The sequence below is a fragment of the Odontomachus brunneus genome, unplaced genomic scaffold (genome assembly GCF_010583005.1).
Source record: "Odontomachus brunneus isolate Ranch 3 - 2012 unplaced genomic scaffold, Obru_v1 Obru_scaffold_087, whole genome shotgun sequence".
NCBI lineage: Eukaryota > Metazoa > Arthropoda > Insecta > Hymenoptera > Formicidae > Odontomachus > Odontomachus brunneus.
Window position 1 is genome coordinate 1,369,392 of NW_022639537.1, and position 14,307 is coordinate 1,383,698.

General features: G+C 35.7%; 2 protein-coding genes across 5 annotated transcripts in view; one reads left to right on the plus strand and one right to left on the minus strand.

Annotated features, from left to right (window-relative positions):
- Positions 1-14,307, minus strand: part of LOC116848037 — a 60,899-nt gene that overhangs the window by 42,232 nt on the left and 4,360 nt on the right. The window contains exon 1 of one of the 4 annotated variants that reach the window (XM_032823754.1): positions 3,321-4,044. The exons of the other annotated variants lie outside the window; for them this stretch is intronic. Within the exon in view, the coding sequence (XP_032679645.1) occupies positions 3,321-3,375 (55 nt within the window). The 5' untranslated portion in view covers positions 3,376-4,044. Of the gene's footprint in view, positions 1-3,320; positions 4,045-14,307 lie in introns of those variants that run through there. 4 annotated transcript variants of the gene reach the window in all.
- On the plus strand, positions 8,157-9,018 carry LOC116848040 (putative fatty acyl-CoA reductase CG5065). Its single transcript, XM_032823763.1, has 2 exons — positions 8,157-8,363; positions 8,764-9,018. The coding sequence occupies exons 1-2, from the start codon at positions 8,264-8,266 to the stop codon at positions 8,928-8,930; spliced, it is 267 nt and encodes an 88-aa protein (XP_032679654.1). The 5' UTR covers positions 8,157-8,263; the 3' UTR covers positions 8,931-9,018.

A 14,307-nucleotide genomic window follows, 5' to 3' on the forward strand; every position in this document is an offset into this window, starting at 1 on the left:
CTTCTTTTGAGTATGTGACAATGAGCTTTTTCAGAATTTGATGAGTATATTTTAAGAGATTCTTTCAAGAGAATATGCTTTGTCGAAGATAACGATTTATTCAAAGAAGGAAAGCTAAGCAATCACTTTTCTTAGTAATAGAATGATATTTTTCTCTGTGTGCATTCGCGTGGGATACTTCATTTAAAAACGCAAAAGTTCTTTTGTTCCAATTTCTTCGAGCCTGTTAAATAAAGGTTAAACGATATTTTGGAGTATACTTTTTCTTAGAAACCTATCTCCCCGCCCGAACTAATTGGATCACTCTTCTAGTACTCTTCTTGTACCAGTCACCATTATCGTTCGAATGATGTTTAATGTAGATCCAGTTTACTGTCACGCAACGTTGGCGCGAGTGAAATTTTAGATCAGATAGAGAAGAATCTCGGCGTTTCATTCTTTCATGAAACGCGCGTATAGACGCACATCGACCAACGCGCACGCATCGCATACATCATGCGCTAATTAGCCAGTAACCTTCGCTCATTTTCAAATACCTTTCGTCTACAACTTACGTATATAATCGAGTGCCTCGGTAATTCGTCGTTAAGTTCAATAACGCCACGGACGTGGGATGCTCTCGACCCTGAACGCGCAATTGCGCTCAATTGCGATACCTATCGCGAATCATAAAAGAGAAATGATGTCTTTATTCGCGCGAGGACAGCTCGTGTGTTATACACAACTCGTATGACTGCACTCACGTATGTTTCGAATATTTCTTTGTGAACGCTGACGTGAGCACAATTAGTTTACACACGGAAAAAAGCTCATGTAACTGTACAGGGATCAGATAAAAATTCGGCAAATGATATCTCAATTGCTGGAACGGAGAACATTCGTCTCTATTAAAATCTATTTGGAACAACTGAGAACAATTGACTGAGTAAGAACTAGGACTCCTAGAGGAATCTTTTTATTTTCCTGTACTGAGATAAAAAATATTTAAGAAATAAAAAGTATTTAATCGAGGTAAGTACACTAATAATATATTAGCTTATAAAATATTGCTTAAATAAGAAAATGTACATTTTCTTAAAATCTTTTTATGAACGCAATTGATTTTTCTTTCTAAGTAAAAGAATTTAGATTTAAGTGAATATATTATTAGTGACCACCGAATAAATATTTTTTTTTGTTTTATAAATATTTTTTAGATATGTCCGGATGAAAATTTTTTTACACTTTTTTTCTTATAAGGATTCTATAATTAAATATATATGTTAACGTGGCAAATAGACCATCAATTTATACGCAGCTGAATTCGAAAGCTCGCCGACACTAATTTGGAGAATCTCATCATTCGTAATGAGCATTCGATTATGTGCCGTATTGTACACGTGTGCTTGATTAGCCACAATTTCGCCGGCGGTTCCGCAAAATGGAGTGCTCCAATGGCACGTAAAATAGAGAATGTCGTTACGAACTGTAAGTATTGTCTCATAATCAGTCGACTCATTAAATTTCTTGGCGCTTAGAAAGCGACAAGTGAATGGGATGCAGTAATAATTATTATAATTTCCCGCGGGCGTTAATGAGCCATTATATTTTCCACGGAAGATTAATTCATCTTTTGCACGAAATGCCCTACCTCGGCCGTGCTAAAGTTTTCTAAGAAGATGTCCAATTACGTTTTATGGAAAATTCATAACGATCCGTTACACAAAGGCGTGATTAAAGTTAATCATGAAAATAATCAGTCCTATCCTATTAAGTTTTATCTCATTCAAACGCAATCAGAAGCGAGAAAGACACGAGTTTGTTCGTTTCCACATATAATTTCAAGGCGCAGAGGTGATTGCACTCAGAGAAAAATCTATAGTCGTGATAACTATAATGGCATCAACTATATAAATATTATATCTGTAACTAATATATACATAGTGTAATGAACTATGTGTAGTAATGGCAACTATAATACTATGATTATAAGAATTATTATAACTATTTATTAATGACTAAATTGTTATCTTTATCATGAACATGGAAATGAAGTGAAAAGAACTATAGTTCTGTGATTATTATGACTATTGTCAGTATTACTTTGCAGCTCAAGAAAAAATAGTTGCGGCAACTATAATGATGTGAACACATAGGACATTAACAATTTTCTGTGATTCAGTTAACGTAAAACACCATAGTTGTCTATAGTTTTAAAAAATCTTTTTACAGTAACTTAAAAATATAACTATACATAAATAGTACTCACTGATTTTATTGTCAAAACTACATTTTTATACTGTTATGTATTTTTATACTGTTGTTTATAGTGTTTTTATTTCTGTTGTTCAGTTAATTATTGTTAACTGTTAGTTAATAGTTAACTATTGTTTTTAAATTTCATGAACTATAAAGAATAGTTGAGTTGCTATGTAACTATATTTTTATAGTTAAAAGACCTATTTTTTTCTCTCAGTGTGTTCTTTAGATGCATGCAACTACACTTGATCAGAAGATGTGATTCTCTTGCTATCTTTCTTTCAAAATTATTTAAAATGCTGATTTTTTTAATGTCAGACTGTTGTCTCAAATTACCATAAAAAAACTCCGACATTCGCGTTAATTTAAATTGTATTATTTTAACTTTTATACATTTTCTATATATTATGTATCGAATTTTTTATGTATTTTTGCATTTTGCAAACAGAGGCAGTTTGATATTTGCCAAAAATTTACTATATTAATAAAATATGTAACAAACACATAAATAAAGAAAATATATAAAAAAATTAATCTTTCTTCTTCGATTAATTCACAATTAGTTAATATTTGCCGCGTTCACTAAAAGATTATGTCTGTATTGAAATTTATTATATTAAATACGATATTTTTAAGCAAAGTGTTTATTTAAAACTTTTGAGCGAAATATATAATGGAAAAGACAACTCCGTTAGTGTAACTGAATTTTCTGGAGAGCAGATGACAAACTGGATTGTAAGAACAGGAAGTTTCTAAGATTTCTGAGGTTTCTACAGTTGGTCTTAGTTACCTCAACCGAGTTTTAATGCAATTGAATATAATTTCTCGTCAGCGAGTTTCTTGTCTGATCCTTATTTATAGTCACCCGAAATGAAATTTTTTTTCCATGCATAATTTAGATGCATTTTCATTCAGAAAATCTACTTGACTACTTATCATATAAGTTTAAACTTTATTTGTTTCAAATACTCAGAGGCATGTCTTCTGACATAATAATCAGTCGAATAATGATTCACACATGATTATCTCGTTTAATATGTAATGTTCGATCGGAAAATAGTAAGAAAAATCCGTAAACTCACCTTTAGCGACCAATGCGACGAGGAGGAGGCAAAGCGTCGCGATCCTGCGTTCCATTTCTTTGGCGGGCACGGCCTTACGCGTGAACTCCGACCTTGAATGTCCACTCAGCACGTACTCTCGTAGCGGCAAGCCGAGGAGGAACCGTTTCGCTTGCACACCGATTCGGGCCAGCAATTAATCCGTCAGCAGTGGGCGCACTGTCGATCCCGCGCGATCACCGAATGCACCTCGGGAGAAACGTCATTTCCGGATACGGGCGACGAGACTCTGCCTTTCTCACCGGACTGAACGCACTGAACGCGCGAACTCGCTCGTACGCCAGGTGAGAGAGTCCTCGAACGGGGTTAAGGTGACGACGAAGACGAGGTAGTGCGTCCACTGACAGAGCTCGTGGGCTACTCGGTGGCTCGAGACTCGCACGAGGTACCGATGTCGGACGTTCTTTCTTGAAGACTGAGGTGCTTACTCCCTAGCAGGAAGTCGTCCAGGTGTTCTGCTCCCCCACCTGTTGCTCTTCGCTACCACCTCCTCGGCAGGTAACGACCGCTGTGCCGGTTGCCATCAGGAACGAGGCTGGCCTGTGCGACTGACTGACTGTTCGTCCCCTCTACTTACGCGCTTCTCCGGTATTCAGGCCAACCTGCGAGCCAACGCGTCACCAAGTCGTCCGAACACCATCCTATCCCGTGGGATGGCTGGACTATCTTCTCCGTCGGTTGACACGACACTCGGCTGATCTCGGCGAAGTAAGGTCATGAAATGTTTGAGAAACATGTACACTTCGTGATCTTTAAATGACCGCGTTGATTTTATTAATACTTCGCGTCGGTTTCGTCAATCGTCACATAGGCCGCTAAAGGTAGGTTTTTGGATTTTTCTTAGTAATTTCTTTTTTTTTCGATGTTTGAATGCGTGTTATATGTTAAATGATAATAATTGTGTGAAAAATTACTCAATTGAAGATTATGTCGGAAGTCGTGTTTGAAATAGTGACAGATAGATTAATTTATTGCGCGCTCTGGGAAAAAATCCCCTCAAGCGCGTTTATCTACACTAACAAATAAAAAATATTTAGGTAATAACGGTAGGTAATAACATATTTACTCATATATGAAATACTTTCCAAGTAAGAAAGTATACATTTCCTTAAAACTTTAATTTTTTATGGAAACAATAGTTTATTCTATTTAAATAAAAGAATTTTAATAAAATGTAATTTTGATAGCGATTGCCTCTGCAACGCGACTACCACCAGTGCTCGCTTCTAACAGATCGAACGGGTCGGCCAAGCGGAGCTATTGTCGGTAATTGATGTATAATCGGGGAATCCGATCTTTCGGAGATTCTCTCTCGCAATTGTTCGTAATCATATTTTTATACGACCATCGAGATCATAGGAAAGTGTTGGTACTCTCTTCGAGAGAAATGACGACAGAGTGTTATACATGGCTTACGTGAGCTCCTTTAATGCGTCGTTATTACGGTAAAACGAAAACGTCTAATTCTTTCGAGATGATATAACCGACGAGCTTTACCAAACCGACTGAGATACTTGTATAAATTTTCACCATTCGCACATTTACATAATTCCCGACGTTTCTGCTCTGCATGGTAATTGATAATTATCAGTGTAGAATCGTCATGCGGGACAATAATTGCAGGTTCACAAGGCGAAGCGCTCGGCATGGGACTGTAGAAATGGAATCGAGGCGTTTCGAGGAAAATAACAGATATGCAGGGTTGCCCGTAGTTGCGAAAACTCGTGGAAACTCAGACGGCAATTTGTAGTAATGTACTCGCGCTTGAGAACAATGTGTGTATAATTTCGCAGAAAACACAAGTGCGGTAGTAATGCGTACGTACATAAGTAACTCTTTTTTTCACAACGCGAAATTAAACTAATCGCAAGGAAGTTATCCCTTGCAAAATGCGCGGCATAACAGGATCGACAACGTCGGTAACATGTCTAACAATTATCCCAGAGAAAATTCGTAGAGAGTACGGAGACGTATTAATTATCCAATTTTATTCGTAACACCTTTGTTTTCAATTCTATTCTTAAAGAGAAATCTTTCAGAATTGAAAAAAAAGATTGAAAAATTGAAAAATTTGAGAACGTTTTTTGGAACAAAAGATGAAAGAAGTATCTAAGAAAACATATCTGAGAAATAAAAAAATATTTAATTGATTGGTATTAATAACATACATATTTATTTATACTAATACACACATACTTTTTAAATAAGAAAATATATATTTATTATCGTATTTAAAGAAAAGATTTCATTAAATATGTTATTAGTACCCACAGAAAAGATATTCTTTAATTTTTACATGTTTCTTCTTTCACACAGTATACAAGTACAATTTAAAAGCTTTTTTTAAGAATAAGATTGTCAGACATGTTTTGTCACGTCAACATTATCGATATACATATATTTGTATTTTCTTCTCGCGGATTTGTATATTCCTTTCGCGGGGTAAATAATTCGACCTAAGCTCACTTCCGAAATCTCAGATATCGTGGCACCTCTGGATTTCTTGTTCAGCGTACAATTTTTCTCTTTTCCGAGGCGAGAATTGTGTTTAACCCTACAGTCGTCGCAGGGGGTCTTTAAAAGAATATTATATCCAAAATAATCTTTTTTTATATTTTACATGAACCCAAAAATCTAATTAAACAAAGAAAATATTTAAGTTCTTAACATAAAAGATATAAAATAATTTTTTATATTAGAGTCTCTCAAGATCTCATGTGTCGACTCGGGTTCGAAAAGTAGCGCGACGATTGTAGGGTTAAGTAGGAAGAATTAAGAAAACAATCATCCAACCGCATCACCCTAAACCGGCTCGCCTAGCCCTCGGCGCTTTCTCCTTCGATTTAATTATGGTTTCTTCTAGATGGTAACAATGAGAGAAGAATACTCATAATTCTATTTTTGTAAACCACACGCGCGCTGATCAACGCAACCATGAAATTTAATAATCCATGCAAAAATGTTTCGCATGCTTCGTCATTCAAAAATATAGAATCACAATCACGACGATTTAAAAAATTTTTTTACAACCAAATTGTTCCTCAAGTACTTATTTGAAGTAAAACGTGACTTTTTTGTTTATTAAAAATAAAATAAGAAAAAATGGAACAAAAGTATTTTAGACTTTTCGAGTTGTAAAAAAAGGACATTCTTTTTTAGAAAATATTTATTTTTGACACGTTAAACTTCCAATGAGATTACATAAACGAAAGTAAATTATACTCGCAAGAATAAATATTATATGATTCAATGAAGAAAAATCTGTGCTCTTGTTATTCCAAAATAATTTTAGCGCAGAATATTGAATTGAATAATCTTTCAAATATCGAAGGAAGATATTATATTATCAAAATAATTAGATTACTTCTTATTAAACTATTATAACGTTCAAATAAAATTATAATATTGTTGGAATGCAACTGGACTTGAAATTTAATAAAACAAATAAAATCGTTTTTTAACAGGAATAAAGTACATTATAATTTTGTTTCCACACGAACTGTTATGGATCAATACATCAACAGGAAGGCTGACGCACAGGGAGCTAAGTAACCGGGTTCTTGAAAGCAAGGACGTATGGACGTGTCGTCCGCCGCATTCCGTGTCACTCGATTGAGAAGAGGTCGCGATCGGTTATTCAATTAGAAATGTAATGTGCAAACATGCGAGCCGCATAGCGTATGCGCCGTCGCATACGATCGCATTCATCGCGGCGAGCGCGCGGACACTTACACGGCCGTTTGCGCCGCGCCGCGTCGAGGCAGCCATGCGTGATTTTCGATTATCATAGCTCTTGTTTACTCTGTTCTATTTTGCGGTGGAACGGATTCTCGATCGCTCGGCCGATCGCAAAATGAGGATCAAAATGCCGACCGCATGCTCGCGGTTCAGGAGAATGCGGCATGCGCGAAGAAGCGTTTAGACACAGTGACGCAAACCGCGCATTGAAATCTCTCCGCAGAACGAATCAAGCACATTGGAATCGTGATACTGCGAGAGAGGGATCTATTACAGAGTGTATAGTCTACTAAAGAATGTATATTTTTCTGGTCATATTTTTTATAGTATAGAGAGATATTATAATATTAACAAATTTTTATTTATTATATAATTATGAGTATCTTATTCAGAGAAAGAGAGAGAGAGAGAGAGAGGGAGAGAAGTAAGGCAATAATAGCAAACGTCATTGCTAATGCCTCGTTTTTTAACTTAGCAGCGTTCTGTTGATGCTATCGACTTATAATATCTATTTTTCTGTTGCACCAGTAAAATTTATTGTTGTTATTATTATTATTAAATTAATGTAGATATTTTTTAGGAAACGGTTATTTACTGGTGATTTTGTCATTGTGGTGTGCTCTTTTAGTTAATAAGCTCTGTAATAATAAAAAATTAAAAGTTTTTTACTGAGAGAAAAATATTTTGTATTTGTAAATATAATCATATAAAGAAATAATTATTATAATGTTATATGCATGTTACTACTATTATTTTCGTGTGGGAACAACTAAAAAATATGGTTGGAGTCAAATTAGGCGTTTTAGTTTTAATTTTTACTAAAAATTAAATTTTTAATAAAAAATAGATCAAATTTAAAAAAAATAGGAGAAATTTCCGTAAGCGTGACTTGTCAGTCTACGTTACAAACTGCAGCAGAACAATTCACCAAAAATTTTTCTACTGCGTAAAAATGTTGACATAATATATGATTTCGTTTTTTTTATTTTTTTGGTTTAACTCTTATAGTATATAAGAGTCGTGTTGTCTTAGTAAAATTAGTGTCACGTTACATACATCCACTCGCAGATCGTAGCTGAAATTAAAAGTAAAGACGGTATCAGTATTACTTCATGGAGTATTGAACACAGATACTGACAGAATGAGCGACCATTTGTCATATACTAATGATTTCAATCAACACAAAATTGTATATTGCGAAAACTACCAAAATTCAAGGAACGCCGATACAAACGTTCTACGCGAACCAGTCGATCTTCATCACAGGTATTTATTGTATAATTTATTATTGTATATGTGCGATGTGATCAACAAAGAAACGTTAAATAAAAATTGACACATATACTGATATCGAGGTTTTGGAGAAGTACTCGATTTAGATCCTGCATTACTGTTGCATTCTTCGAGAATTTGTTCCCGACCTTCCGCGAACATTTCAATACTTTTCTTCAAAAAGGGGAAAAACTTAAAGCTTAATGATGAAAGCACTCTGATGACATTGACTCATTTAACAATTTTAGTTTATTCCTTTCCTTGACGAAATACATTGAAATGTTTACGAAAAGTTGAAAACAAAGTCATGATGGATATAACATTAAAAACCGAAAATCAGATCTATCAGTTGACGTAATCGGTCAAACAATAATGCTGGAATATGATTAATTAGACGGAATTGGATTCCTCGGGAAGATCTTGATTGAGAAATTGCTGCGAGGTTGTCCTAATATCTCTAAGATATACGTAATGATAAGATCAAAGAAAAACAAGAGCGCCACGAGCAGACTGGCCGAAATCTTCGAGAGTTCCGTAAGCATAATGAGTGTATTATCATGAAGCAAAATCACTTTGTGTTGCCTTTTTTTATATTCTGGTCGTTTTTCACGCAAAGCTTGATTCAAATCGATCATTTGTTGTCGGTAGCGTTCAGTATTAACGGTTTGGCCAGGTTTTAGCAGCTCATAATAGATCACACCCTTCTGATCCCACCAAACATAGAGCATTGTCTTCCGTCCATAGCGATTTGGCCTTGCAGTCGATGTCGATAGTTCGCCTGGAGTTACCCATGATCTTTTACGCTTAGGATTCTCAAAATATATCTACTTTTCATCGCCAGTTACAATTCGATGGAGAAATGAATTTCTTTTGTACCTGGCGAGCAGCATTTCGTAAATGGTTTTTTCGGTTTTTCTGCTGTCTTTCATTCAGTTCATGTGAAACCCATTTTCCCATCTTCTGGATCTTTCCCATGGCTTTCAAACGTATGGAGACGGCTTCTCGTGTCACATTTAATTGATCCGCGAGTTGTTGTTGCGTTTGAGTGTCATCCTCATCCAACAATGCTTGCAATTCGCTGTCTTCAAACTTTTTCGGTGGTCTTCCACGTTCTTCGTTTCTCACGTCAAAATCGCCACTTTTGAATTTTTTAAACCACTCAAAGCACTGTGATTTACCAAGAGCATGCTCACCGTAAGCTTCGACAAGCATTCGATGCGATTCTGCAGCAGTTTTCTTCAAATGGTAACAGAAAATCAATTCTGTCCGCAAATCGTAGTTTTCAGGCACAAAATTCGACATGTTCAACGCTATTACAAACTATGCTGTTGTATGAAACTTGTATTGTTGTGAGTTGAAAATCTTTGTCAGAGATGTCAACAAGGAAATGGCGCCAATGACGCGGTTTGACGGTAACTACATTGACAGCTAGGGCCATCTATGGGCAAATTCCGGTTTTATATTTACAGAACTAGTAATATAACATACACATGTATAATATAATATAAAGAATATATCTTTGATCACAGTTGAACAGTGCATGTCCGACGAGACAGCTCGCTCTAGTAAGGGAAGCAGACTGACAGTCATATCATACGTCTGACATTTTCTACTGATACTCATTTTCGCCGAAATTCGGAGCGTACACGGCCACGTTTGTGTACGTCATTCCCTCTCAATGTTACTGGTGTTACGGGGCGAGATTTCTGACTACACTATCATAAATATTTGAAATGAAACATGACTGGAGATATATCTCGCGTTAGTTTGCATTTTAGTGTGAGAAAAGTGGAAGTTTAATTAAAATCATTATACTTTATGTTATATAATCGTTAATTGGTGTTTACTGGATCCTCAAATTAACTTATACTTATAAGTATAAACAACTAAATATAAACAACTTTCTGATATAATTCTTAAAATTATATGAAACGAAAAAAATGTTGCTTTAATAATTATCGATAAAGTTTCAATGATTTCAAATATTACTTTAATGTATATACATCTTCGATTAACGGAGATATTTAATACTGAAGATTATGATAACGTATGGTTCGGTAAAAAACATATACTCTTTGGAGATTTATGGCAACTTCCACCTGTGCATGAAGAACCACTCTTTATGAAATTATCGAGACCAAAAATTGAAAAATATATTGAAGCAATGGGCTCTGCGAATTTATGGTCTTTATTTAGTTATTTTAATTACAAATTAATTACAAATTAACATACGACAAAAAAATTATGACTCTTATAGAAATACATTATCCAGAATTCAAAAAGCAATAACAGATTCGGATACAGTTGCCTTAGAAACGAGAAAAATAAAATTTACAGAAACTACTTGTGATTACAACAATTAGGTGATTATTTGCAGGAATTGCTAGTGAATGCAATTTGTTTACTTTCAACTTATGCACTATGTGACATTCTAAATAATGCAATGTTAAAACGTTCTCTTAAAATGAAATAGAACTCGTAGCTCAAGACGTGATAGATTGTGTATCATATTTGAATAGTTTCAAAAATATTAAATAAGGATGACGAAGATAGTTCTTCAACAGCTGAATTAGCAAGGATCATAATTGTAAAAGTAGGAGCACGCATAATGATTAGAAGAAATATTGATGTTATTTTACGTCTTGTAAATGGTACAGTTGGCACAATTATGTCAATTATACGAGCCACTAATGGCAATAAAGTAGAACTTACTGTGATATTTTAATTAATTAATTAATTAATTTTTATTTTTAATTAATTAACTTTTGCCGCAATATTTTCTCTGTGTATTGAGAAAGAAAATACTTAAAGATTTATTTGTGAGATATAAAGTTTATTTACCTGAAATAAACTTTTACTCCACGAATAAATTTTCAAGTATATTTTCTTTTCTCAACGTGCATTCCATTTGTCCGGAAGAGGGCGAGGCGTTATTCGCGGTCGTCGTTGCGCGCGATTACACGACGTATTGAGTCGTGGGGCCAGATTTGGCAAAAGGCGGAAATTCGGCGAGACGAAAGCTGGCGGTGTGTGTCGCCTCACGAGACTCGAATCGAGTCACTTGTTAGTAACGCCGGCTTCCTGACCCACATACCGCGACCGCCATACAACAAACGTAACACTTTGTAGCCGCGTGTGCACTCACGGACGGTCGCATGTATACGCCAGACACACCTGTGCCGCATGCTCACGTGCGCCGCACACAAGCATCTCGTGTTTTCTCATCGTAAGATCGGGTTTTCGTTCACGATTCTGGCACGACGAGATCCTTGAATTGACATAGAACGGACGGTGCATACGTTTATTGTTCGTTTTCGAAGGCTTCTTTTTCGATCCTATGTGAAATACACGTGATATTTTCGCGCGTTAGAGTATACGGGAACACGTAGCTGCTAAATAAATCGCATTATCTGATTCTTGCAATTTTTAGAGGAGACCGGGACTAAATATTCTATATTTTAGGATTTCGAAGTTACAACTTCTGAGGCAACTAATTGTTGTAACTGACTGTATAAGCATGATAGAGGCTACCCTCTTCTATATATTAATATCCGCCACGACTCTGTGTATTTCGTTTGTAATAATCAAAATACGAACATATAACATAGCCATCTTGTCGAGTTCAGCGCAGAGTAAAGAAGATTACATAAAAAAATGTATCCTAAAAAATTAATAGTTCTAGAGTCTCCCTTCTGCCGAGCTTTAATTATAGACCAACTTTACTTCGTCCACCCATATGCTCTATTTCAATCATTTTATAAATAAAAATTGCATTTATTATAAAAAATAATATATCATATACTTACAATAAATTTTATTCTATCTAGTAACACATCGTCTAATTTTATTCAGTCACAATGAAGAATATTAATAGAAAATTTCGAGAAACTCGAAAATTTACTTTGCTGTTACCAAATCAGTTTATCTTATTTTGAACTGTGATATTATTCCGATTTTGATAAAACTCAGGGGAAAGTATTTATGCTCTAAAAAGATTATTTTCCAATTTTGCAACCACTATTCCTTTCAAGATAAATGCTAAAAAATGCACATAAGGCCACATAACCCCAGTCTGCCCTATATGTTAAAATATAATGATCATTTAAATCTAAATGAAATGGTTGGCAATTTGTAGCTACCTTCTTGTAAAATCTCGCGGCAAAAGACATGATTCACGAATGTCTGATGTTGCAAAAATTTCCCTATTATATAAAATCGACATGGAACTAATGCGATTTGATATTTCGCGTCATCCTGACTCACAGAACGAGTCGGTTTCATCATTTCAATCAACCAGTGTAACGAAAGAATTAAATGCCATGTAAGAAGAAATTTTAATGTCGTTTCCTGCCGCGTGGTCTAAACTCGTCTTAACACTAACAGGAACTATAAACTTCTTTCTCTTACCTTTCACCTCGACCGACGAGTCCTCGATGTGATGACGATGTCTGAATTCCACGAATCCTACCGCGTCATCTGACCCGAGAGTTATTAAACTTTCGAAGCTCGTTGAATAATTATCGATGAATTCGAACGCGCATAAAGATGAGGTCGTTGACTGGCGTGTTCTAATCCGGATGGAGGGCTCCCTATATGGCCGTGTTCACCACACTGGTTCTCCATCTCGCGCATATGAATCGACGACTCAGCGGATTTTTCAGTCGACGAACAAATTTCTATAGCAACGTCGATATTCCTCGCCGTGAATCATACTATTTTAGAGTAAATCGGTACAAATATTTCCGATTGAATCAGTTAAAGGAAAATGCAAACAGTCGGTGCTTTTTAATTAATATTTAAAGTGGTATTTAACTAGTCAACTGATTAACTGATCCTTTCAACAGGGATCTTTAGGACAGACTGCTTCGATTATTCTTAATTATGCTTTGATTATTTGTTCTTTTCCCTCTAAATCATGTTTTTCATTTCATTTCGCCGCACTTTGAGTTAAAAAAATAAAGCTTTTAAATTAAACATTCGCATTCTGTCATACACGCGATATAAAATTATTATATTCATGTATGCAATATTAATATACGCCGATCTCAGCATGGTTAGCCATTGATTTCTTTTCTTTATTATTCACTTAAAGACATCGAATACGCCTATCAGAGATCGTTACGATCTTTGAAAATCTTTTTTCGACGAATAAGAGTCGAAGAGATTCGTATCTAAGCTGGATTCGCGAAAGAAGATCTCTCTCTTTCTTTCTTTCTCTCTCTTCAAAGCCGACGGACGTGGATCTCGTGATTGCAACGTCACTCCGTGGTGTACTTCTCTTTTTTCCCAGAGCACGTGTGCACGCTGTTAGTTCACTTAAATTGTTCTTCTTTGCGCGTGTGATGTTTTCTCGCAGCCTGTCTACCACTACGCGCTACGTGCATCATCTGCTGCTACACCTCATGCGACCCCGATCTAGCCGTAGGGAATTCGTTAAGAGTGCCGATGCCTATGGAAAGTCAAAGCGGCGGCGAGAGGAGATGGAAGATCGTAGATACAGTTGAGGTAGTATTGTTGTCCGTTCGCATGTGCAACACGCACCCACGTGGATTTTCTCAGAGGTCGTGCATTTTCCACCACTATGCGATTAGTGCAACCCTAATCAATTGATTATACAACGAGCTGATTCACCGGCGACCAAGCGAAAAGAGTGCGATTTTCCGTTAAGAATTCCGTAAGAATTATGAGAATGAACTTGCGAGAAGACTGCGGAAGTCCTCGCGGCAGGAAACGACCTCGCGTACTCGTGCGAATAACGTGGAAACGATACTGCTATCGCAAGTGACAGGGTGATGCCGCCAATCTACATTCTTATGAATGAACGCTACAACTTATTACGGTTGTCTGACAATAAAGTCAATCTTTAAGAGTTTTCACTAAAATAAATAAATAAATAAATAAATAAATATATATATATATATATATATATATATATATA